The following is a 27,902-nucleotide window of genomic DNA, read 5'->3' as shown; positions in this document are numbered from 1 at the left end:
TTCCTCTGGCTATTCGGGGTCTTTTCTGGGTCCATACAAATTTTAGGGTTGTCTGTTCCAGTTCTTGGAAAAATGCTGATGACCGTGACCCGAGTCAAAGGCAGATGCTTAACGACTGAGCCACCCAGGTGCCCCTTGATGGTATTTCTATAGGGATTGCACTGAATGTGTAGATTGCTCTGGGTAGCATAGACATTTCAACAATGCTTGTTCTTCCAATCCATGAGCATGGAAAGAATTCCATTTCTTTGTGTCCTCCTCAATTTCTTTCATAAGTGTTCTATGGTTTTCAGAGTACAGATACTTTACCTCTTTGGTCGGGTTTATTCTTATGTATTTTATGGTTTTTGGTGCAATTGTAAATGGGATAGATTCCTTGATTTCTTTTTCTGCTGCTTCATTGTTGGTGTATAGAAATGCAACTGATTTCTGTGTATTGATTTTATATCCTGCCACATGGCTGAAATCCTGTACGAGAGCTAGCAATTTTTGGGTGGAGTCTTTTGGGTTTTAAACATAGAGTGTCACGTCATCTGTGAAGTGTGAGACTTTGACATCTTTTTTGCTGATTTGGATGCCTTTTGTTTCTTTTTCTTGTCTGACTGCTGAGGCTAGGACTTCTAGTACCATGTTGAACAACAGTGGTGAGAGTGGACATACCTGTCGTGTTCCTGACCTTAGGGGAAAAGTTCTGTTTTTCCCCCTTCAGGATGATATCCACTGTGGGCTTTTTGTAGATGGCTTTTATGATATTGAGGTGTGTTCCCTCTATCCCTACACTGAACAGTTTTTATCAAGAACAGAGGCTGTATTTTGTCAAATGCTTCTTCTGTATCAATTGAGAGGATCATATGGTTCTTGTCCTTTCTTTTATTAACGTGATGTACCACACTGCTTGATTTGTGGATGTTGAACCACTGTTGCAGCCCAGGAATAAATTCCACTTGGTCCTGGTGAATAATTCTTTTAATGTATTGTTGGATCCTACTAGCTAGTATCTCGGTGAGAATTTTTGCATCCACCTTCATCAGAGATTTGGTCTGTAATTCTTTTTGGTGGGGTCTTTGGTTTTGGGATCAAGGTAATGCTGGGGCACCTGGGTGGCTCAGTTCGTTAAGCATCTGCCTTTGGCTCATGTCATGATGCCAAAGTCCCGAGATTGAGCCCCGCATCAGGCTCCCTGCTCAGTGGGGAGTCTGCTTCTCCCTCTCCCTCTGCTCCTCACCCTGCTCATGCGCGCTCTCTCTCACACACTCTTTCTCTCAAATAAATAAAATCTTAAAAAAGAAAAGGTAATGCTGGCCTTATAGAGTGAGTGTGGAAGTTTTCCTTCCATTTCTATTTTTTCAAACTGTTCCATTAGAATAGGTATTAATCTTTCTTTAAATGATTGGTAGAATATTGTTGGGAGGCCCCTGGACCTGGACGCTTGCTTGTTGGGAGATTTTTGATTACTGCTAAAAGTTCTTTGCTGGTTATGCATCTGTCCACGTTTTCTATTTCTTCCTGTTTCAGTTTTGGTAGTTTATATGTTTCTAGGAATGCACCCATTTCTTCCAGATTGCCTAATTTGTAGCCATATAGTTGCTCATAATATTCTCTTATAATTATTTCTTTTTTTCAGTTTGTTTTTTTCAGTGTTGGTTTTGATCTCTCCTTTTTCATTTATGATTTATTTGGGTCCTTTTTCTTTTTGATAAGTCTGGCTAGGGACTTATCGATCATATTAATTCCTTCAAAGAACCAGCTCCTAGTTTTGCTGATCTATTATATTGGGTTTTTTTTTCTATATTATTGATTTCTGTTCTAATCTTTATTACTTCTCCTGCGGGATTAAGGCTTTATTTGCTGCACTTTCTCCAGTTACTTTAGGTATAACATTAGGTTCTGTATTTGAGACTTCTCTTATTTCTTGAGAAAGGTTTGCATTGTTATATACTTCCCTCTTAGGACCATCTTTGCTGCATCCCAAAGGTTCTGAACTGTCATGTTTTCATTTTCATTTGCTTCCATGAATTTTTAAATTCTTCTTTAATTTCCTGGTTGACCCATTCATTCCTTAATAGGATGCTCTTTAACTTCCATGGATTTGTGTTCCTTCCAAATTTTCCCTTGTGATTCAAGTTTTAAAGCATAGTGGCTTGAAAATATACAGGGAATAATTCCAATATTTTGGTACCAGCTGAGACCTAATTTGTGATCCTGTTATAGGAGAAAGTCCTATATGCACTCAAGAAGAATGTGTATTCTGTTGCTTTAGGATGAAATGCTCTGAATAGATCTGTGAAGTCCATCTGGTCCAGTGTGTCATTCAAAGCCCTTGTTTCCTTGTTGATATCTGCTTAGATGATCTGTCCTTTGCTGTGAGTGGAGTGTGAAAGTCCACTATTACTGTACTATTTACAATGAGTTTCTTTAGTTTTGTTATTAATTGGTTCATATAATTGGCTGTTCCCATGTTAGGAGCATAAACATTTACAATTGTTAGATCTTCTTATTGGATAGACCCTTTAATTATGATACACTGTCCCTCTTCATCTCTTATTACAGTCTTTGGTTTAAAATCTAATTTGTCTGGGGAGCCTGGGTGGCTCAGTTGGTTGGGCGACTGCCTTCAGCTCAAGTCATGATCCTGGAGTCCCGGGATCGAGTCCCGCATCGGGCTCCCTGCTCGGCGGGGGGTCTGCTTCTCCCTCTGACCCTCTTCCCTCTCGTGCTCTCTGTCTCTCATTCTCTCTCTCAAATAAATAAATAAAATCTTTATTAAAAAAAATCTAGGAGGTGGAGCAAGATGGCAGAGGAGTAGGAGACCTGGATTTCGTCTCCTCTCAAGAATTCAGCTGGACAGTGATCAAACCATTCTGAACACCTACAAACTCAACAGGAGATCGAAGAAAAGAAGAGCAACAACTTTCTCATCAGAAAAGCGACCACTTTCTGGAGGGTAGGACGTGCGGAGAAGTGAATCCGAGGTGATATTCGGGAGGATAGATGGCGGGGGAGGGGCCTCCGTTGGCCGCTTCTGGCAAGTGATAGAGCCGCGGAGCACAAAATCGGAACTTTTAAAAGTCTGCTCCGCCGAGGGATGTCAATCTAGTGGCTAAGCGGGGGGTGGAACCCTCCAGGACAGTGGGGTCTCAGGACCCTCGGGGTCACAGAAAGACCGGGGGTGCCTGAGTGTGGCAGAGCTCCCAGGTAACGGAGCAGGGAAGCCGGCTGCAGAGGTGGAGCCCAGGCGCGGGCTCTCAGCTCGGGGTTGCCATAAACCGCGATCTGCGGCAGAGTCGGGCCACTGCTCCTCCAGCAGGGACCCAACAAGCGACACATCTGTGGAGACTCCCCTTCCTCCCCCGGGAGGAGCCGCACGGGAGTGCACCGCAGGGATCTGCTGGGTTTGGAGACTCCACCCGGGATCGGGTGACAGAGATAGAAACGCGCGGTCACAAGCCGGGTGAGCATGGAGTGTGGCCGGAGACCGGGGAGACGGGAGTGACTGACGGCTTTTCTCTGGGGGCTCACTGAGGAGCGGGGCCCCGAGTTCTCGGCTCCTCCGGGGTGGAGATTGGGAGGCCACTATTTTCACTCTCCGCCTCCAAAGCTGTAGGGAAAGCTCGCAGGGAACAAAAGCCCCAGAGAGCAAACCCGAGCAGATTACTTAGCCGGGAGGGGGCAAGGGCGGGGCAATTCTGCCTCCGGCAGAGACATTTGGAAACCACGGCAACAGGCCCCTCCCCAGAAGATCAGCGAGACAGCCAGCCAAGACCAAGTTTACCCATCAAGGAGAAGTGCAGAACTCCAGCGCTAGGGGAATACTGCACATGGAATTCAGGGCTTTTTTTACCATGATTCTTTAGTCTTTCAAAGTTAATTTTTTTTTAACTGTCTTTTCTTTTTTTTTTGAATTTTTCTTTTTCCCTTTTTCAACCAACATCTTATCAATCCCTTTTTTTAAAAAAACATTTTTATTTTTCATTTTTAGAGTCATATTCTATCACTTCATAGTAGTTACCTGTATTTTTGGCATATATATATAAGTTGTTCTCTCTTTAAAATTTTGAGATAGTTTCTTCTAACAGATTAAAATATACCCTAAATCTCTAGTATATGGTGTTTTCTATTCCCCTGCCTGATCACATTCTCTCCCTTTTTTTTTTTAATCCTCTTCTTTCTTTTTTCAAACAACTTCTTATCAATTCCTTTTATAAAATTTTTTATAATTTCCATCTTTACAGTCATATTCCATCCCTTCATCATATCAACCCTTATTTTTGTACATATATAAGTTTTTCTTTCTTTAAAATTTTGGGAGGCACTTTCTTCTAAAAGACCAAAATACACCCCAAATCTAGTGTGTGGCACTGATCTATATACCAGCCCGATCATATTTGATCACATTCTGGTTTTTTGTTGTTGTTGTTGTTTTGCTTGTTTTTCTTTGTTTTTATCTTTATCTTTTTCTTTTTCTTCTTTTTCTTTTTTCTCTCTTTCCATTTCTTTTTCCACTGCTTCAGGTCTTTTCTGATTTGTTTAGAGTATATTTTCTGGGGACATTGTTACTCTGCTAGCATTTTGTTCTCTCATTAATCTATTCTCTTCTGCACAAAATGACAAGACGGAAAAAATCACCTCAACAAAAAGAACAAGAGGTAGTACCGACTGCCAGGGACCTACTCAATATGGACATTAGTACGATGTCAGATCTAGAGTTCAGAATCATCACTTTAAAGATACTAGCTGGGCTTGAAAAAAATATGGAAGTTATTAGAGAAACCCTTTCTGGAGAAGTAAAAGAACTAAAATCCAACCAAGTAGAAATCAAAAAGGCTATTAATGAGGTGCAATCAAAAATGGGGGCGCTAACTGCTAGAATAAATGAGGCAGAAGAGAGAATCAGTAATATAGAAGACCAAATGATGGAAAATAAAGAAGCTGAGAAAAAGAGATAAACAACTACTGGATCACGAAGGCAGAATTCAAGAGATAAGCGATACCATAAGACGAAACAACATTAGAATAATTGGGATCCCAGAAGAAGAAGAAAGAGAGAGAGGGGCAGAAGGTATAATGGAGCAAATTATAGCAGAGAACTTCCCTAATTTGGGAGAGGAAACAGGCATGAAAATCCAGGAAGCACAGAGAACCCCTCTCAAAATCAATAAAAATAGGTCAACACCCCGACATCTTAATAGTAAAACTTACGAGTCTCATAGACAAAGAGAAAATCCTGAAAGCAGCTCGGGAGAAGAGATATGTAACCTACAAGGGTAGAAACATTAGATTGGCAACAGACCTATCCACAGAGACCCGGCAGGCCAGAAAGGACTGGCAGGATATATTCAGAGCACTAAATGAGAAAAATATGCAACCAAGAATACTATATCCAGCTAGGCTGTCATTGAAAATCGAAGGAGAGATCAAAAGCTTCCAGGACAAACAAAAACTAAAGGAATTTGCAAACACAAAACCAGCCCTACAGGAAATCTTGAAAGGGGTCCTCTAAGCAAAGAGAGAGCCTAAAAGCAACATAGACCAGAAAGGAACACAGACAATATACGGTAACAGTCACCTTACAGGCAATACAATGGCACTAAATTCCTATCTTTCAATAGTTACCCTGAATGTAAATGGGCTAAATGCCCCAATCAAAAGACACAGGCTATCAGACTGGATTAAAAAACAAGACCCATCCATATGCTGTCTGCAAGAGACTCATTTTACAACCAAAGACACCCCCAGATTGAAAGTGAGGGGGTGGAAAACCATTTACCATGCTAATGGACACCAAAAGAAAGCTGGGGTGGCAATCCTTCTTTCAGACAAATTAGATTTTAAACCAAAGACTGTAATAAGAGATGAGGAAGGACATTATATCCTACTTAAAGGATCTATCCAACAAGAAGATCTAACAATTGTAAATATCTATGCCCCTAACATGGGAGCAGCCAATTAATAACAAAAGCAAAGAAACACATCGACAACAATACAATAATACTGGGGGACTTTAACACCCCCCTCACTGAAATGGACAGATCGTCTAAGCAAAAGATCAACAAGGAAATAAAGACTTTAAATGACACACTGGACCAAATGGACTTCACAGACATATTCAGAACATTCCACCCCAAAGCAACGGAATACACATTCTTCTCTAGTGCCCATGGAACATTCTCCAGAATAGATCACATCCTAGGTCATAAATCAGGTCTCAACCGGTACCAAAAGATTGGGATCATTTCCTGCCTATTTTCAGACCACAATGCTTTGAAACTGGAACTCAATCACAAGAGGAAAGTCGGAAAGAACTCAAATACATGGAGGCTAAAGAGCATCCTACTGAAGAATGAATGGGTCAACCAGGAAATAAAAGAAGAATTAAAAAAATACATGGAAACTAATGAAAATGAAAACACAACTATTCAAAATCTTTGGGAGGCAGCAAAGGCAGTCCTAAGAGGAACGTATATAGCAATACAAGCCTTTCTCAAGAAACAAGAAAGGTCTCAAGTACACAACCTAACCCTACACCTAAAGGAGCTGGAGAAAGAACAGCAAATAAAGCCTAAACCCAGCAGGAGAAGAGAAATAATTAAGATCAGAGCAGAAATCAATGAAATCGAAACTAAAAGAACAGTAGAACAGATCAACGAAACTAGGAGCTGGTTCTTTGAAAGAATTAACAAGATTGATAAACCCCTGGCCAGACTTATCAAAAAGAAAAGAGAAATGACCCAAATCAACAAAATCATGAATGAAAGAGGAGAGATCACAACCAACACCAAAGAAATACAAACAATTATAAGAACATATTATGAGCAACTCTATGCCAGCAAATTAGATAACCTGGAAGAAATGGATGCCTTCCTAGAGATGTATCAACTACCAAAACTGAACCAGGATGAAATAGAAAACCTGAACAGACCTATAACCACTAAGGAATTGAAGCAGTCATCAAAAATCTCCCAACAAACAAAAGCCCAGGGCCAGATGGCTTCCCAGGGGAATTCTACCAAACATTTCAAGAAGAATTAATACCTATTCTTCTGAAACTGTTCCAAAAAATAGAAATGGAAGGAAAACTTCCAAACTCATTTTATGAGGCCAGCATTACCTTGATCCCCAAACCAGACAAAGACCCCCATCAAAAAGGAGAATTACAGACCAATATCCCTGATGAACATGGATGCAAAAATTCTCACCAAAATACTAGCCAACAGGATCCAACAGTACATTAAAAGGATTATTCACCACGACCAAGTGGGATTTATCCCTGGGCTGCATGTTTGGTTCAACATCCGCAAATCAATCAATGTGATACAATACATTAACAAAAGAAAGAACAAGAATCATATGATCCTCTCAATAGATGCAGAAAAAGCTTTTGACAAAGTACAGCATCCTTTCTTGATCAAAACTCTTCAGAGTATAGGCATAGAGAGTACATACCTCAATATCATAAAAGCCATCTATGAAAAACCTACAGCGAATATCATTCTCAATGGGGAAAAACGGAGAGCTTTCCCCCTAAGGTCAGGAATGTGGCAGGGATGTCCACTATCACCACTGCTATTCAACATAGTATTGGAAGTCCTAGCCACAGCAATCAGACAACAAAAAGAAATCAAAGGCATCCAAATTGGCAAAGAAGAAGTCAAACTCTCACTCTTTGCAGATGATATGATACTTTATGTGGAAAACCCAAAAGACTCCACCCCAAAACTGCTAGAACTCATACAGGAATTCAGTCAAGTGGCAGGATATAAAATCAATGCACAGAAGTCAGTGGCATTCCTATACACCCACAACAAGACAGAAGAAAGAGAAATGAAGGAGTCGATCCCATTTACAATTGCACCCAAAACCATAAGATACCTAGGAATAAATCTAACCAAAGAGACAAAGGATCTGTACTCAGAAAACTATAAAATACTCATGAAAGAAATTGAGGAAGACACAAAGAAATGGAAAAACGTTCCATGCTCATGGATTGGAAGAACAAATATTGTGAAGATGTCAATGCTACCTTGAGCAATCTACACATTCAATGCAATCCCCATCAAAATACCATCCACTTTTTTCAAAGAAATGGAACAAATAATCCTAAAATTTGTATGGAACCAGAAAAGACCCTGAATAGCCAGAGGAATGTTGAAAAAGAAAAGCAAAGCCGGCAGCATCACAATTCCGGACTTCCAGCTCTATTACAAAGCTGTCATCATCAAGACAGCATGGTACTGGCACAAAAACAGACACATAGATCAATGGAACAGAATAGAGAGCCCAGAAATGGACCCTCAACTCTATGGTCAACTCATCTTTGACAAAGCAGGAAAGAATGTCCAGTGGAACAAAGACAGTCTCTTCAACAAATGCTGCTGGGAAAATTGGATAGCCACATACAGAAGAATGAAACTGGACCATTTCCTTACACCACACACAAAAATAGACTCCAAATGGTTGAAAGACCTCAATGTGAGACAGGAGTCCATCAAAGTCCTAAAGGAGAACACAGGCAGCAACCTCTTTGACCTCAGCCGAAGCAACTTCTTCCTAGAAACATCGCCAAAGGCAAGGGAAGCAAGGGCAAAAATGAAATATTGGGACTTCATCAATATAAAAAGCTTTTGCAAAGCAAAGGAAACAGTCAACAAGACCAAAAGACAACCGACAGAATGGGAGAAGATATTTGCAAATGACATATCAGATAAAGGGCTAGTATCCAAAATCTATAAAGAACTTATCAAACTCAACACCCAAAGAACAAATGATCCAATCAAGAAATGGGCAGAAGACATGAACAGACATTTTTCCAAAGAAGACATCCAAATGGCCAACAGACACATGAAAAAGTGCTCAATATCGCTCAGCATCAGGGAAATCCAAATCAAAACCTCAATGAGATACCCCCTCACACCAGTCAGAATGGCTAAAATTAACAAGTCAGGAAACGACAGATGTTGGCAGGGATGCAGAGAAAGGGGAACCCTCCTCCACTGTTGGTGGGAATGCAAGCTGGTGCAGCCACTCTGGAAAACAGTATGGAGGTTCCTCAAAAAGTTGAAAATAGAGCTACCAAAAGATCCAGCAATTGCACTACTGGGTATTTACCCCAAAGATACAAAAGTAGGGATCTGAAAGGGTACATGTACCCCGATGTTTATAGCAGCAATGTCCACAACAGCCAAACTGTGGATAGAGCCAAGATGTCCATCAACAGAAGAATGGATAAAGAAGATGTGGCATATATATACAATGGAATATTATGCAGCCATCAAAAGGAATGAGATCTTGTCATTTGCAACGACGTGGATGGAACTGGAGGGTATTATGTTGAGTGAAATAAGTCAAACAGAGAAAGACATGTATCATATTATCTCACTGATATGAGGAATTCTTAATTGCAGGAAACAAACTGAGGGTTGCTGGAGTGGGGGTTGGGTGGGAGGGATGGGGTGACTGGGTGATAGACACTGGGGAGGGTATGTGCTCTGGTAAGTGCTGTGAATTGTGCAAAACTGTTGAATCTCAGATCTGTACCTCTGAAACAAATAATGCAATATATGTGAAGAATAAAAAAAAGAAGAAGAAGGTAGCCGGAGGGGAAGAATGAAGCGGGGGAAATTGGAGGGGTAGACTCTGAAAAACAAACTGAGGGTTCTAGAGGGGAGGGGGGTGGGAGGATGGGTTAGCCTGGTGGTGGGTATTGAGGAGGGCACATTCTGCATGGAGTACTGGGTGTTATGCACAAACAATGAATCATGGAACACTTCATCTAAAACTGATGATGTAATGTATGGGGATTAACGTAAGAATAAAAAAAATATATATCTAATTTGTCTGATATAAGGATTGCTACTCCAGCTTTCCTTTGATTTCCATTAGCATGGTAAATGGTTTTCCACCCCCTCACTTTCAATCTGGAGGTGTCATTGGTTCTAAAATGAGTCTCTTGTAGATAGCATATTGATGGGTCTTTTTTTTTTTAATCCACTCTATTACCCTGAGTCTCTTGACTGGAGCATTCAGTCCATTTACATTCAGAGTAATTGTTGAAAAATATGAATTTAGTGCCATTGTATTACCTGTAATGTCAATGTTTCTGTATAGTGTCTTTTTTCTTTTCTGGTCTTTGTTACTTTTGGGCTGTCTTTATGCTTATAGGATCCCTTTAAGTATTTCTTGCAGGGCTGGTTTAGTGATCACAAATTCTTTTTGTTTCTGTTTGTTCTGGAAGCTTTTTCTCTCTCCTTCTATTCTGAATGACAGCTTTGCTGGATCAAGTATTCTTGGCTGCATATTTTTTGCATAGCATCTGAATTTATCATGCCAGTCCTTTCTGGTCTGTCAGGTCTCTGTGGCCAGGTCTGCTGCCAGCCTTATGTTTCTACCCTTTTAGATTAAGAACCTCTTGTCCTGAGTTGCTTTCAGGATTTTCTTTATTTCTGAAATTTGTAAACTTCACTATTATGTCGAGGTCATTGATTTTGAAGGTGGTTCTCTGTGCTTCCTGGACTTGAACGCCTATTTCCTTCCCCAGATTAGTGAATTTCTCAGCCAAATTTTTTCAGATAAACCTTCTGCCTCCCCACCTCCTCTTCCTCTGGGATCCCAATTATTCTAATATTGTTTTGCTTTATGGTATTGCTGATCTCTTGAATCCTCCCCTCGTGATCCAGTAGTTATCTCTTTCTCAGCTTCCTTATTCTCCATCATTTTGTCTTCTATATCACTGATTCCCTCTTCTGCTTAGTTTATCCAAGCAGTTAGAGCCTCCATTTTTTTTATTGCATCTCAGTAATAGCCTTTTTGATTTCAACCTTATTAGATTTTAGTTCTTTCATTTCTCCAGTAAGGGATTCTCTACTGTCTTCTATGCTTTCAAACCCAGGTGGTATTTTTATATTCGTTGTTTTGAATTCTAGTTCTTTTTTTTTTTTTTTAAGATTTTATTTATTTATTTGAGACAGAGAGAATGAGAGAGAGAGCACATGAGAGGGGGGAGGGTCAGAGGGAGAAGCAGGCTCCCTGCCGAGCAGGGAGCCCGATGCGGGACTCGATCCCGGGACTCCAGGATCATGACCTGAGCCGAAGGCAGTCGCTTAACCAACTGAGCCACCCAGGCGCCCTGAATTCTAGTTCTGACATCTTACTTATATCTGTATTGATTAAATAACTGGAGTGAGTAACTGCCTCTTGTCCTCTTTTTTGGAATGAGTTCTTCCATTTTATGTCCAGAGAAGAATAAAGAGAGGGAAAATACAAAAACAACAACAATAATACCAGAAAAATACACAGTATACAAATCAGTAGAGAACAGCAACCAAAAAGAAAAGAAAAGGAAAAAAATGGGAATAAAATCAGACAAGAAGTTGAACAGAATATTAAACTAGATCCTGGGTGTATTTTAGTCTGTTTGGTAGGAGAAACTAAATCCCAAAATGGGAAAGAAAAACTTATATATATACAAAAATGTAGTTGAATACAATGAAAGGAAGCCAAAAATGAAAAAAATACTTATAAACCGTAAGTGTAAAAATGAAAATTAAAAAAGACACAAGAAAAAAAAAGGGCTAAGGAATGATGCCACAAAAATATACACTAATCAGAAGAGAATAGAAAACAAAAAGAAAAGAAAAGGGAAAAAAATGGGAATAAAATCAGACAAGAAGTTGAACAGAATACTAAACTAGATCCTGGGTGTATTCTGGTCTGTTTGTTAGAAGAAACTAGATCCCAAAATAGATAAGAAAAACTTACATATACATACACACAAAAATTTAGTTGAATACAATGAAAGGAAGCCAAAAATGAAAAATACATATATAAACCATAAGTGTAGTATCGGTAAACTTGGTATTCACCAGAAATTCCTGCTGGTCTTCTGGGAGAGGGGCCTGTTGCAGATGCCCTGGTGTCTTTGTCTGGGTGTAATTGCACCGCCCTTGCCAGGGGGCCAGGCTCAGTGTATACAGGTCCGGATTGCATTATGTAGTGCTGTTTTGCTCCTTAAAGGCATTCTGCAATGATGTGGGGGATGAAAATGGTATTGCCTCAATCTCTAGACCCAGAGCTGAAAGTTCGTGCCTCCCACTCTTCAGTGAGCCGTCAAAGAAAAGTGGTCACTCTTGTCTCCTTGGCTTCCATGTGAACTCTGTGTTCACCCAGCCTGTGACCAACATTTTTATCTCAGGCACATGACCCTGATTTGAGTTTCCAAACGTATGGACTCTTGTGGCATGCACTCATACCACTCCTCCTGGTAGGGGGAGGGAGGAGGGTCTCCCTGGGGTTCTGCCTCTTGCTGGGGCCCCTGATCAGAGAATGGTCGCACAACTGCACAGCAGTTTGCGGTTTATGCCAACACCGAGCAGAAAGCCAGCGCCTGGACTCACTGTTTGTAAGCCACTTCCTTGCTCTAATGCCTGGGAACTCTGCCACACTCAGGCACCCCTGTTCTTTTTGTGACCCTGGGGATCCTGAGACCGTGCTGTCTCACCTGGGATTCTACCCTGCTTCATCTCCTGAGCACCTTTCAGGCAAACTTCTAAAAGTTCCAATTTTGTGCTCCGCTACTTATAAGACTTCCAGTTCCCCGCTTATGGAGGCTCTCTGCCCCCGTGGTTTATCTTGGGATATATTGCCTCAGATTCATGTCTCCACACCTCCTATCTTGAAAAAACGATCACTTTTCTATTTGTAGAATTGTAGCAATTCTTTTCTCAGATCTCTGGTTTATTTTGCAGGTTTTCAGAATGATTTGATAACCATCTAGCTGATTTTAAGGGACCAAGATCCCCTGAGGGAAACTAGGATCTCCTACTCCTCCACCATCTTACGTCTCTTGCTTACCAAATCTTCCTTATTGGACATTTGGGCTCTCTCCATAGTTTGGCTATTGTTGATAATGCTGCTAAGCCAATTGTGAAAAGGTATAAAGGAGGTGATGGGGAAACTTGCCTTCTGCGTGTTGAGATATATTATAAAGCCATATAAACAAAAACATTGTTCCTCAGCAACTTACACTGAAGGGAGAGAACACAATGTTCAGAAATAAATATATGTATATATGAAAACTTGATATATAATAATGGTAGAATCACAGAACAATGTGGATAGAATGGGTTATTTACTAGATGCTTCTGGGAAAACCGGCTCATGACATTGGAGAAAGGTAAGTTAGACCCTTTAACCTCAGTTCATATATAAAGTGGACCTGGTGGTCACTAAAGACCTAAACATAAGCTATAAAAAAGCAAACAGAAGGAAAATACAAGGGAATGGTTTTGTAGAGAAAAATATCAAGACCCAAATGCTAACCATATCATGAAAAAATTTACAGGTCTGAGTACAACAAAATAGTGGGAAAAAATCACAGATTCTGTTTGAAATATCTCATGAAAAATGTTAATAGTAAGGTGACTAGATGATAACTGCAATGTCTAAAACCTAGGAATTAATATCTAGACATACAAGGAACTCTGAAGGATAGCATTGGGAAGGAAATCAGGAAACCCAAAAGAAAACAAGCAGAGGTTATCAATGGGTACTTCACAGAAGGGGCAAGACTAAAGGACCTGAGCAGTCACAAGCACTTATCCTCAACAGCCAGACAAATGCAAATTAAAACAAAAGCAACCCAAATCAGAGGTGTGGATCTTATCAAGTAGAGAGGAGACTGTGGGCCAGGTCCATAATGGGCATGGCACTAGGTAGAGGGGCCAAAAGCAGCTCAGGGACTGTCCACAGGAAAGTGGTAATTTAAATGTGGTACTGCAAACTGCAGAAACCTATACAGCAGTTAGAGGTAACAGAAGAGATGTACACAGAGTTGACAGAGACAGATTTAAAACAGAGATAAATGAAAGAGGAATAGAACAAAGTCTGCACATGGAATAATACGAGTACATAACTTTAAAACAGAATACACCAACCAATAGAATGTATTTTATAAGAACTTGACCTGTGTGAGAACACAGGTCTCAAATACATTACAACAGGTGCCTAGAACTGGGCTGGCAGAGAAAGGGAATGGGGAGTGAGAATCAGAAATAGCAGAACAGATGATATAAATCAAATTAAAAGTTCCTGCATGTACTAGTAATGACGACACTCTGCCCTAAAGGTCTGACACAAAAATTAAAAAGAAAAGGAAAGAAAAAATAAGCCAGAAAATCATTAGGATGCTAAATCAGCTTTAAATACTTTGTCCATTTAGCAAGGTTCAAGTACAGTGAATAGGGTCTGGTTACATATCCCATCTTCTGGGGTTAGTGTCACAGCTACGTGACCACAGAAAAGCCAATGTAACCAGGACTTTGTTTCCTTACCTACAAAATGAGGAGTAGGATTAGATAATCTAATCTCTGAGGTTGCTTCCAGTTCTTTCTAGAGTACCCATTCACAGTTCTTCACTAAAATTCAAACATTCCAATTTAAAATTAAATTATACAGATCTTTTCTCCTTTTATTTTGTTACTAACTTAGGCAAAGTCAACCCTTCTCCAATAAAAAACAAATTGAAATATTTAGGACTAGTAAAGTTCTCAGAACTATAAAAACAAAACAAAACACAGAATTTCACTATAAATCTCTTTTCAACATTAATTTTGTAGTGCTACTTCTTAGACACTATAGATCTACTAATGGTTTAAAAAGATTTATGAAGATGGCAGAGCTTACCAGTAACATAGAACTGATTCCCAAAGCGTGCCTGTCCTACTACAAGAAAATGATGCATCTGAGAATACACAGTACCTTTCCAGCTGACACGAGGCCCCAGTTTTCTGTTTTGATCTTGTTCTTCTAACGGTGTCCTGTCCACCTGAATCCCAGAGTCTTCTCTACTTAAGGGCTGTTGATCATCTTCATCTTCACTGTCTTCAGACCAGTTCTGATTAAAAAGGGAAATACATCTTATCCTTAAGAGTGTATGGTGACTGGAGCTATTTAGATGAAATGATTAAGAAAATTTCAAAAAAAAAAGCAAAAACTACACCTAATGGCACTTTTTTCTAAATGTCTTGAAAGTTACTATGATAGCCTGGAATTATTTTTGGTGGCAAAAGCCCCAAGATGAAAGGCTACTCCCTAAAGGATACTTACATTCATTCCATTCAACTTCCTGGTACTATTGATTCAGTGCAAAATCTTAATAAGTCTTTAATAATAAACTACTCTAATTTAGTGAAGAGTATTCCTGTTTTAGTTAAATTGCTCTAGGGTGAAAGGAACCACAAAAATAATGTATCACTTGGCATATATTTATATTTTCAATAGCAAAACTATTGCTACTTACTGGTGTGTTTACATTTGGACCAAGGTCAATTTCTTCACCTTCCATCAAGTATTTTCCCCAGTCAAAATCATCTTTCTTTTCTAAAATATAACAGAAGAATTTCAACAGCTTTATCAAAAATATGTGGGGGAAAAAAACCCCAAAACTGTAGGATAAAAGTCTAACAAAACTCAAAATAAAAGGCACTCAGGAAATGACAAAGTTCAAAAATACTGAAACACTCAATAAATTGATATTCTAATACATTTTAAAATTTAACTTATCTTCAAAAGTGATTTTTTCTCTTTATATAATTGAAAGTAGTTTAACTTAAAGTCAGAACTTAAATTTTAAATGATGATTTGTAATTGCAATTGTATCCAAAGCAACAGAAATATTTTAGTTTCATAGATTTTTACAACTTTTTATAAAATGTCTGATAATTAAGCAATAAAACCAATTTCACTTTTGTTATATATTAAACATTTGGCAACGTACCCACTTCATCTCTTGGTGTTTCCACATAATTGCTGTTTGAAGGAGAATCAGATAGACACAGAAGAAGTGACAGTATGGAATAATGTGCATCTGTCTTTAAAACAAAAAATGAAGATATGAATCACTGAGGTTGGTGAGAGTTTTCAAAACTAGTTTAAGATAACCCCATGTCAGTTATGTCCCCAATATTTTTTCTAGTTTGAGAAAACATGAATTATATCTAAGTAAATCCTAATCTCTAAACCTTTTTTAGAGTTCAAATGTGTACATGTAAGGAACATGTCAAAAACGCGTTACCTGAATCATAATGAGGAATCGTCAGAAATACCAAAATTGAGAACAAGCTACCAAATAACTGGCCTGTGCTCTTAAAAAATGTCAAGGTTAAGGGGTGCCTGGGTGGCTCAGTCATAAGCGTCTGCCTTCAGCTCAGGTAATGATCCCAGGGTCCTGGGATCGAGCCCAGCATCGGGCTCTCTGCTCAGCAGGAAGCCTGCTTCTCCCTCTCCCACTCCCCCTGCTTGTGTTCCCTCTCTGTGTCTGTCAAATAAATATATAAAATCTTTAAAAAAAAATGTCAAGGTCAAGAAAAAGAAAGCCTGAGGAACTATTCCAGATTAAAAAACACTGACTAGTGAACCTGAGCAAAGGATACACTGGAGTTCACTTACTATTCTTCAACTTTAGGTTAAAAAAAAAAACAAAAAAACAAATTATATTTAAAAAACCATATTTGGGGTGCCTGGGTGGCTTAGTTGGTTAAGCATCCGACTCTTGATTTCGGCTCAGGTCATGATCTCAGTGTCGTGGGATCGGGACCGGTGTCTGGCTCCGCACTCGCTGCAGAGTCTGCCTGTCCCTCTTGCTCTGCTCCTCCCCCTACTTGCACTATCTCTAAAATAAAAAATAAAAATAAAATCTTAAAAAAAAAAAAAACCATGTTTAAAAGTTACCAAAAAATAAAAATACCCCAAATGGGCTCAAGTCATAAACTATACTGGAAAGAAGAGATGGGTTAAATTCAAGGAAGGTAAGTCTCTAATGCCTAAAAACCAGGTGAGTTCTTCCTATTGTATGTTCTATACAAGTCTTCCACAACTTACAAGGGGGTTACATCCCAAGAAAGCCATTGTAAGTTGAAAATATTGTAACTCAAAAATGCATTTAATACACCTAACCTACTGAACATCATAGCTTGGCTTACCCTGTTTTGTTTTTGTTTTTTTTTTAAGTAATCTCTACACCCAACATAAGGACTCAGGACCCCAAGATCAAGAGTCCCATGCTCTACCGACTGAGCCAGCCAGGCACCCCTGGCCTACCCTATGTTAAACATGCTCAGAACACCCATATTAGCCTATAGTTGGGTAAAATCATCTAAGGCAAAGCCTATTTAATAATAAAGTGCTGAATATCTCATGCAATTTATTGAATACTGTACTGAAGGTGAAAAACAGAATGGTTGTCCAGGTACAAAATGGCTGTAAGTGTACTGATTGTTTACCCTCATGAACACCTGGCTGACTGGGAGCTATGGCTTGCTACCAGCGTCACCCAGAGAGTATCATACTGCATATCACTAACCTGAGGAAAGATCAAAGTTCAAAATCTGAATTTCCACTGAATATGAATTGCTTTTGTACCACTGTAAGTCAGGGACCATCTGTAGTACCTTATATATGTCTTCACAATGTTTATCATAATTATAATTAAATACTATTAAAAATCTGGGCAGTGATGATCATGTATTGTTTATTCTGTATTCCTACCACCTAGTATGATGCCAGGGACACAGTAAACACTTGCTAAACTTTCCTAGGAATGTTCAGGAAATATATCACTAATAAGACTTTAAGGAGCTGCCCTTTCTCTGATAATTTCTCACCTGCTTAGAAACGCCTGAAATTCCTTTAACAAAGAAAAGAATTTTTATTCCACAGAGAAAAGTGGAATAAAAAGTCTAAAATATAAGTACTTAAACACCTCCCACTATAAAATCTATTATTTAGTAAGAATTGCTAGCATCAGATTTTTTTTTTTTTTGATTTTGTGCACCTGAATAAGGTGAAAATTACCAATGACAGAGGAAGGAAGTGTGTACAGGGAAAGGGCACATACTGCACCCTTGCAAACCTCCCTACTTTGCCAAGGATTAGAACTATTGCCCTGTAGCAGTGTAGGGATGCACAAAAGCAACTCTTGGTCATGGGAGGAGGACCTGAATGATGCCATTTCCCTACTCCTATACACTGTTTATTTTTGAGTAACATCTATAAAGGAGCTTGACCCTGAGAGAACTCATTAATTGGGTTATCACTGAACTACAAATTAGCACTAATGGTCAAAACATAGCCTATCAACCAGCTATATATCATGCTTTCACCAAAATTACTAGTAATTACTAATTACTAGTAAAGAAAAAGAAGACTGCTTAGAATTAGAACTCTGGCACTTACATTTAGAAGATATGAACTATTTTACTTAACTTTAAAAATACAAGTTAACTTGGGGCACCTGGGTGGCTCAGTTGTTGGGCGTCTACCTTCGGCTCAGGTCATGCTCCCAGGGTCTGGGATCGAGCCCCGCATCAGGCTCCCTGCTCGGCGGAAAGCCTGCTTCTCCCTCTCCCACTCCCCCGCTTGTGTTCCTGCTCTCACTAACTCTCTCTCTTTGTCAAATAAATAAATAAAATCTTTTAAATAAAAAAAAAATACAAGTTAACTTGTTTTTTATGCCATCTCTTTACGTAAGAGATAAAGGTAAAGAGTTGGACTCTAGCTACCCATCAGCCACATGCCCCTAGTCTCTGTCTTCTGAGGCCCTGCATGGTCCCTGCTACTCTGCAGAAAGTCAATGAACACACATATATATATGTGAAAGAAGCAATCCCATGTGCTGTACATTATATCAGAGGTGGTCTTGAGTCTCAAAGGACATTTAAGGATTAACTTATACTCCACTTTCACATTCTTTGAAACTCAAGCTACAAAGAACTAGAATTCATAGTTCCAGTGGGGTTTTATAAATATGTCAGTCTTTGCTTATTTTTCCAAGAATAACAAACAACCCCAAATCTCTTTTGCCAAATATCATTCAGAGCCTGGAAATAGTGAACTGTCATTTACTGAGTAACTCCCATGGATAATATAAATCCCTAACTATTTATAATAGATAGTGTGGTTAGAGATACACTTCTGGCATGATGGAAGGAAATGGTCTTCAAAGCCTCTCCCCTAAAAGTAACTAAAAGCTGGACAAAATTGCCAGACAACCATTTCAGTGCTCTCAATGGAGCAAGGGCATACAAACGGTGAGAAGCATTTACTCATGAAAATGATCTCAGGGTAGAACTGTGTGAGTTTGTGGCATATTTGCCCAGAGCTATTTTCCTCCTCCTTCTAGCTTTATCACAGTTGTAGTTCAACCAGACCAGACAGGGAATGAAAACTAGCAGCTTTGCTTCTGTTGATGGAAGAGTCTCACTTGACTCAAAGAGCTGTCAGTTAAAGCAGCAAATGCAGTAGCAAGTGAAGTGGGGAGTCAGTGGTTGCAGTACTGTGTGTGTTGAGCAGCAGGACAGCAGAACAGTTGAGGGTTTATGAGGAATTCCTGGAGGCACGACAGCCACACAGGGCTTGCTTCAGCTCTCCATATGTCTTGGGTTGACTAGGCTGTGATATACACAGTAGAGACTGGAGTGGACCCAAACCAGCCATACATCCTTGGCTGATGGAACATGAGTTCATGCAACCAACACAAAATATAAGCCAGGACAGTCTTGAAAATGGCCTTAAGTATGAATGTACTTCTCAGTCCACACACAAATTAGATTAACACCCAAAGCTGACTTAATATCATATGTTATGAACTAAAAGTTTGTGTTCCTCTCAAATTCCTGTATTGAAACTCTAACCCCCAGTGTGATGGTATTTGCAGATGGGGCTTTCAGGAGGTTATTAATTCATAAGGGTGAAGCCCTGGTCCAATGGGATAAGAAGAGATACCAGAGAGCTCTGCCATGTGAAGACGCAGAGAGAAGGTGGCCATCTATGAGCCAGACAGAGTCATAACCAGCAATTGAATCAGCCAGCACCTTAATCTTAGTCCTCCCAGACTTCACTACCATGAGAAAATAAATTTGTATTTTTAAGCTACCCAGTCTGTGGTATTTTATAATGGCAGCTCAAGTTAAGACCTCAGAGAATACAAAACAAAAAACCCATGATTATCTCAAAGGTACAGAAAGAGATTTGACAATATCCAACACTTAATCATGATAAAAACTCTCAACAGACTAGGAATAAAAGAGAACATCTTCAAACTGATAAAGGGCATCTATGAAAAATCTATAATTAATATCATAATTAAGAGTTAAAACTGAAGCTTTTCCTCTAAGACTAGGAACAAGGAAAAAATGACCACTCTCCTGTTCAGCACTGTATTGAAGCTTCTGGCCAGTGCAAAAAGCACAAAAACACTTCACACTGGAAAGGAAGAAGTCAAACTATCTTTGGAGATAACATGACCCTCAGTGTAGAAAATACTAAGGAATCCAGAAGAAAATACTAGAATAAATGACTTTATCAAGGCTAACTACACAAAAATCAACATAAAAGTGAATTATATTTTTAAATGTTAGCAAAAAGCAAACTGCAAATGAAATTAAGAAGACAATTCCATTCATAATAGCACCAAATAGAATAAAATATTTAGGAGTAAACATTAGAAATGAAATATCTGTACCTGGAAAAATAAAATTGCTGAGAAAAATAAAGATAATCTAAATAAATGAGAGTTCACACTCACGAATTTAATTATTTAATATTTAGATTTAATATTGGTAAGACTGTGTAGTAGTTTCCTTGGGCCACCATAACAAAATTCTACAAACTGCATGGCTTAAAACAAAAGGAATTTATTCTTTTTCAGTTCTTGGGGCTAGAAGTCTGAGATCAAGCCGTCAGCATGAACATGCTCAGTTTGAAAGCTTGAGGGAAGAATCCTTCCTTGCCTCTTCCAGTTTCTGTGGTTGCCACAAATCCTAAGGGTTCCTTGATTTGCAGATGCATGGCTCCAATCTCTGCCTCCATTATAGCATGTTCACCCTGTATCTCTGTTCAAATTTCTATTGTCTTATAAGGATACCAATCACTGGATTAGCCAGTTTGACTTCATTTCAACTTGCTTACACTGTCAAAGACCCTATAATAAGGTCATATTCACAGATATCAGGAAATAGGACTTGAGAACATATCTTTTCTGGGGATACAATTCAAACGATGAGAGCAATACTTCCCAAATGATCTACTGATTCAATGCAATCCCTGACAAAATCTGACAAGGCTTTTTATAGAAATTTAGCTAATCCTAAAATGTGCATAGAAATTCAAAGGGTCTAGAATACACAAAACGGTTTTGAAAAAAGTTGCAGTACTTATATTACCTGATTCTAAAACTCACTGTAAAGCTACAATAATAAATGCAGTGTGGTATTTGTGTAAGAATAGGCATATAAATTAGTGACACAATTCAGAGTCCAGAAATAAATCCTCATATTTATGTCCAATTTGTTTTTGACAAAGTTGCCAAGACAATTCAATAGGTAAAGAATAGTTTTTTCAACAAATGGTGATGGGAAAATTGAATAGCTGAAGGTAAAAAAAAATTTAATTTAGGGGCGCCTGGGTGGCTCAGTTGGTTGGGCGACTGCCTTCGGCTCGGGTCATGATCCTGGAGTCCCGGGATCGAGTCCCGCATCGGGCTCCCTGCTCGGCGGGGAGTCTGCTTCTCCCGCTGACCCTCCCCCTGCTTGTGTTCCCCCTTTCACAGTCTCTCTCTGTCAATAAATAAATAAAATTGTTTAAAAAAAAAAAAAAAAAAAAAATTTAATTTAGATCCTTTCCTCACAACATTTACAACAATTAACTCATAATAAAACACAGATTGAAATGCAAGTGCTTAAACTGCTAGAAGAAAAGACAGAAAAAAAGTCTTTTAGCTTTGGATTAGGCAAAGAGTTCTTAAGATATGACCCCAAAAGCACAAGTCATAAAAGAAAGAAATAGATAAATGAACTTCATTAAAATGAAAAACTTTTTAACTTCAAAAAAACACCACTAAGGAAATGAAAAGACAACCTGGAGACTGGAAGAAAATATCTGTAAATCATTCTTCTGATGAAGTACTTGTATGAGAAATAAACAACTCTAATGACTCAGTAAGAAGACAAGCAGTCCAATTTCAAAATGGGAAAAGACTTTAAAAGACATCACTGAAAACATATAAATGGCTAAAAAGCACATGAAAAAATGCTCAACATCTTTAGTCATTAGGGAAACGTAAATCAAAACCAAAATGATGTATTACCACATATTCTCTAGGATGTCTATAATATAAAAGATAGATCAAAAACAAGTGTTGGCAAGGATGTAGAGAAACTGGAACCCTTATATATTGCTTGGGGGAATATAAAATGATATAGCCACTTTGGGAAATAATTTGGCAGTTTTTCAAAAGGTTGAACCTAAGCTTACCATATAAACCAGCAATTACACTCCTAGAAATCTGTCCAAAAAAGAGTGAAGAATTACGTTCACACACAGGTTCTACAAGAATGTTAATAGCAAGTTGATTTTGGAAAAGATGGCAGAGGAGTAGGGGACCCTATTCCAACTGGTCTCCGGAATTGAGCTGAATATCTACCAGAACACTCTGACCACCCACGAAATCAGCCTGAGATGTAAGAAGATAGATCTGGATCTCTATAAACAGAAGATCGCAGGTGGTTGGTTTCGAGGTACAAAGCAGGGAGCTGGGGTTCTGCGGACAGATATCAGAGGATAAACGGCAGCGGGAGGGAGCCTGGCCATGGGGATCCTACACTGCCAGTGAGTGACAGCCTCCCGTGCTGGGGACAGGGCACAGGTTCGCAGACCCGTAGCGGTGGGGAAAGGACTTTAGATGGAAACCGGAGTGGCAGGGTTGCGCGTGCTGGCGGTTTTAGAAGCACAAAGGGCAGAGATGTGCCCCTCCCCCCGGAGGCAGGACTAGGAGCTCTGCGAGGGGCACACAACCCACGACACTGCAGTTTATGGCAGCACAGACAGGAACGGACATAGTGTGGCCTGGAGTGCTCATTGAAGAATAGACTGTGATCTCTCTGCTCTGAGGCAGAGGGTTGGAAACAGTCTCTTCTGCTCTGACTCTTGGAAGAGACACGGTGGGCCGCCAGGGAAAGTCGCCAGAGAACAGGGCCCCAAAAAACCGGTTCCCCCTGAGCCCATCCCCCGCCACAATGGGGCAGGGCAACTCTGCCCAAACAGGGTTGGCTGAGTAACAGCGCAGCAGGCCCCTCCCCCAGAAGACAGGCTGGGAAAACAAGAGGCCAGCAACCCTAAGGTCCCTAGAAAACAGGTGCATCCTGCTTGGGTTGTGGTCAGTAATTTGGACTCTATACATTCCTTCAACCACCCATCAACAGAATGACTAGGAGGAGGAACCCCAAAATAGGAAAGACTCAGAGATTATGACTTATGCTGCAGATTTACAAATGGATGCAGATATAACCAAGACGTTGGGAGATGGAATTCAGGCTAGCAATTGTAAAGACAATAGCTAGAATGGAGAAATCAATTAAGGCAACATAGATTCTCTAAGGGCAGAAATGAAAGCTGAATTGGCAGAACTTAAAAATGCTATCAATGAGATCCAATCTAGTCTAGATAATCTAACAGCTAGGGTAAGTGAGGCAGAAAAACAAATCCGGGACCTGGAAGACAATTTAATAGATAAAAAGGGAAAAGAGGAGGCCAGGGAAAAACAACTCAGAATCCATGAAAATAGAATCAGAGAAATAAGTGACACCACGAAGAGTTCCAATGTCAGAATTATTGGAATCCTGGAGGGAGTGGAGAGAGAGAACTAGAAGATATATTTGAGCAAATCGTAGCTGAGAACTTCCCTAATCTGGGGAATGAAACAAACATTCATGTCCTAGAGGCAGAGAGGACCCCTCCCAAGATCAAGGAAACAGGCCAACAACCCGGCATGAAATAGTAAAATGCGCAAATCTTAGAACCAAGGAAACCATCTTAAGGGCAGTTAGGGGGAAGAGATTCCTTACGTACAGAGGGAGGAACATCAGAATAACGTCAGACCTATCCACAGAGACCTGGCAAGCCAGAAAGGGCTTGCAAGACATATTCAGGATACCAAACGAGAAGAACATGCAGCCAGGAATACTTTATCCGGCAGGCTGTCATTTAGAATGGATAGAGAGATGCAGAGCTTCCAAGACTGGCAGAAACTGAAAGAATATGTGACCAATAAGCTGGCCCTGCAGAAACATTAAGGGGGGTTCCTTAAAAGGAGAAAGACTCCAAGAGTGATATACAAACAGAAATTTACAAGGACAATCTATAAAAACAAGGTCTTCACAGGCAACATGACAATTAATTCATATCTTTTAATAATCACTCTCAATGTGAACGGCCTACATGCTCCCATAAAACATCACAGGGTTGCAGACTGGATAAAAAGACAGGACCCATCCATACACTGTCTACAAGAGACTCACTTTGAACCTAAGATACATCCAGACTGAAAGTGAAGGGATGGAGATCCATGTTCCATGCCAGTGGACCTCAAAAGAAAGCTGGGGTAGCAATTCTTATATCAGACAAATTAGATTTTAAACTAAAGACTGTAGTTAGAGACACAGAAGGACACTATATCATTCTTTTTTTTTTTTTTTAAAGATTTTATTTATTTATTTGACAGGGAGAGAGATAGCGAGAGAGGGAACACAAGCAGGGGGAGTGGGAGAAGGAGAAGCAGGCCTCCTGCGGAGCAGGGAGGCCGATGTGGGACTAGATCCCAGGACCCTGGGATCATGACCTGAGCCGAAGGCAGACGCTTAAAGACTGAGCCACCCAGGCGCCCCAGGACACTATATCATTCTTAAAGGGTCTATCCAACAAGAAGATCTAACAATTGTAAATATCTATGCCCCCAACATGGGATGCAACCAACTATATAAGCCAACTGTTAACCAAAATAAAGAATCATATTGGTAACAATATGTTAAATGTAGGAGACCTCAATACTCCACTCTCAGCAATGGACAGATCATCTAAGCAGAAAATCAACAAGGAAACAAGAGCTTTGAATGACACACTGGACCAGATGGACCTCATAGATATATACAGAACATTCCACCCTAAAACAACAGAATACTCATTCTTCTTGAGCACACATGGAACTTTCTCCAGAATAGACCACATACTGGGTCACAAATCAGGTCTCAACCGATACCAAAAGACTGAGATTATTCCCTGCATATTCTCAGACCACATGTTTTAAAACTGGAACTCAATCACAAGAAGAAATTTGGAAGAAATTCAAACACTTGGAAGCTAAAGACCACTCTGCTCAAAAATGTTTGGGTCAGGGGCGCCTGGGTGGCTTAGTCGTTAAGCGTCTGCCTTCGGCTAAGGTCATGATCCCAGGGTCCTGGGATCGAGCACCACATCGGGCTCTCTGCTCAGCGGGAAGCCTGCTTCTCCCTCTCCCAATCCCCCTGCTTATGTTCCCTCTCTCGCTGTGTCTCTCTCTATCAAATAAATAAATAAAATCTTTAAAAAAGAAATACTGCAGAAAAGAATGTTTGGGTCAACCAGGAAATCAAAGAAGAACTTAAACAATTCATGGAAACCAATGAGAACGAAAACACAACGGTCCAAAACCTATGGGATACTGCAAAGGTGGTCCAAAGGGGGAAATACATAGCCATCCAAGCCTCACTCAAAAAAACAAAAAATCCCAAATTCACCAACTAACTCTCCACCTTAAAGAACTAGAGAAAAAGCAACAAACGATGCCTAAGCCACGCATTAGAAGAGAAATAATTAAGATTAGAGCAGAGATCAATGAATTAGAAACCAGAAACACAGTAGATCAGATCAACGAAAACTAGAAGCTGGTTCTTTGAAAGAATAAGATCGATAAACCACTGGCCAGACTTATCCAAAAGAAAAGAGAAAGGTCCCAAATTAATAAAATTATGAATGAAAGGGGAGAGATGATGACTAACACCAAGGAAATAGAAACAATTACTAGAAATTATTATCAACAACTATAGGCCAATAAGCTGAGCCATCTGGATGAAATGGAGGCCTTCCTGGAACCTATAAACTCCCAAGACTGAAACAGGAAGAAACTGACAACCTGAATAGGCCAATAACCAATAACGAGATTGAAGCAGTGATCAAAAACCTCCCAAAAAATAAGAGTCCAGGGTTTGATGGATTCCCTGGGGAATTCTCCCAAACATTCAAAGAAGAAATAATACCTATTCTACTGAAGCTGTTTCAAAAAACAGAAAAAGAAGGAAAACTTCCAAACTCATTCTATGAGGCCAGCATTACCTTAATCCCTAAACCAGGCAAAGACCCCATCAAAAAGGAGAATTTCAGACCGATATCCCTGATGAATATGGATTCCAAAATCCACAACAAAATACTAGCTAATAGGATCCAACAATACATTAAAAGGATCATCCACCACGACCAAGTGGGATTTATCCCCCGGATGCAAGGGTGGTTCAACATTCTCAAATCAATCAGTGTGATAGAACACATTAATAAGAGGAGAGACAAGAACCATATGGTCCTCTCAATTGATGCAGAAAAAGCATTTGACAAAATACAGCATCCTTTCCTGATTAAAACTCTTCAGAGTATAGGGATAGAGGGAACATTCCTCAAGTTCATAAAATCCATCTCTGAAAAACCCACAACGAATATCATCCTCAATGGGGAAAAGCTGAGAGCCTTTCCCTTAAGATCAGGAACACATCAAGGATGCCCACTCTCGCCACTATTGTTCAACATAGTACTAGAAGTCCTAGCAACAGCAATCAGACAACAAAAAGAAATAAAAGGTATTCAAATTGGCAAAGAAGTCAAACTCTTTTCGTAGATGACGTGATACTTTATGTGGAAAACCCAAAAGACTCCACCCCCAAATCACTAGAACTCATACAGCAATTCAGTAATGTAGCAGGATACAAAATCAATGCACAGAAATCAGTTGCTTTCTTATACACTAACAACGCAACTGTAGAAAGAGAAATTAGAGAAACGATTCCATTCACAATAGCACCAAAAACCATAAGATACCTCGGAATAAACCTAACCAAAGAGGTAAAGGATCTATACTCTAGGAACTACAGAACACTCATGAAAGAAATTGAAGACACAAAAAGATGGAAAAATATTCGATGCTCATGGATCGGAAGAATAAACATTGTTAAAATGTCTATGCTACCCAGAGCAATCTATACCTTCAATGTCATCCCGATCAGAGTTCCAATGACATTTTTCAAAGTGCTGGAACAAACAATCCTAAAATTTGTATGGAATCAGAAAAGACCCCGAATCACCAAGGAAATGTTGAAAAAGAAAAACAAAGCTGGGGGCATCACGTTGCCCGATTTCAAGCTATATTACAAAGCTGTGATCACCAAGACAGCATGGTACTGGCACAAAAACGGACATATAGACCAATGGAACAGAACAGAGAACCCAGATATGGACCCTCAACTCTATGGTCAAATAATCTTCGACAAAGCAGGAAAAACATGCAATGGAAAAAAAGACAGTCTCTTCAATAAATGGTGCTGGGAAAACTGGACAGCCACATGCAAAAGAATGAAACTTGACCATTCTCTAACACCATACACAAAGATAAACTCAAAATAGATGAAAGACCTCAATGTGGGACAGGAATCCATCAAAATCCTAGAGGAGAACATAGGCAGTAACCTCTTTGACATCAGCCACAGCAACTTCGTTCAAGATACATCTCCAAAAGCTAGTGAAACAAAAGCAAACATGAACTTTTGGGACTTCATCAAGATAAAAAGCTTCTGCACAGCAAAGGAAACAGTCAACAAAACAAAGAGGCAACCCACAGAATGGGAGAAGATATTTGCAAATGACACTACAGATAAAGGGCTGGTATCCAAGATCTATAAAGAACTTCTCACACTCAACACCCAAAAAACAAATAATCAAGTCAAAAAATGGGCAGAAGATATGAAAAGACACTTCTCTGAAGAAGACATACAAATGGC

General features: G+C 39.6%; 1 protein-coding gene across 2 annotated transcripts in view; it reads right to left on the bottom strand.

Annotated features, from left to right (window-relative positions):
- TUBGCP5 (tubulin gamma complex associated protein 5) overlaps positions 1-27,902 on the bottom strand; it is a 119,307-nt gene that overhangs the window by 85,021 nt on the left and 6,384 nt on the right. For both annotated transcript variants that reach the window (XM_021680469.2, XM_044918445.1), the window contains exons 4-6: positions 15,770-15,863; positions 15,293-15,372; positions 14,752-14,887 (exon numbers count right to left, since the gene is read on the bottom strand). In XM_021680469.2, coding sequence (XP_021536144.1) covers positions 14,752-14,887; positions 15,293-15,372; positions 15,770-15,863 — 310 coding nt within the window. The remainder of the gene's footprint in view (positions 1-14,751; positions 14,888-15,292; positions 15,373-15,769; positions 15,864-27,902) is intronic.

Source organism: Neomonachus schauinslandi, chromosome 9 (assembly GCF_002201575.2).
Source record: "Neomonachus schauinslandi chromosome 9, ASM220157v2, whole genome shotgun sequence".
Taxonomy (NCBI): domain Eukaryota; kingdom Metazoa; phylum Chordata; class Mammalia; order Carnivora; family Phocidae; genus Neomonachus; species Neomonachus schauinslandi.
The sequence above is the reverse complement of the archived record's forward strand: the minus strand, read 5'-3'. Positions and strand labels throughout refer to the sequence as shown.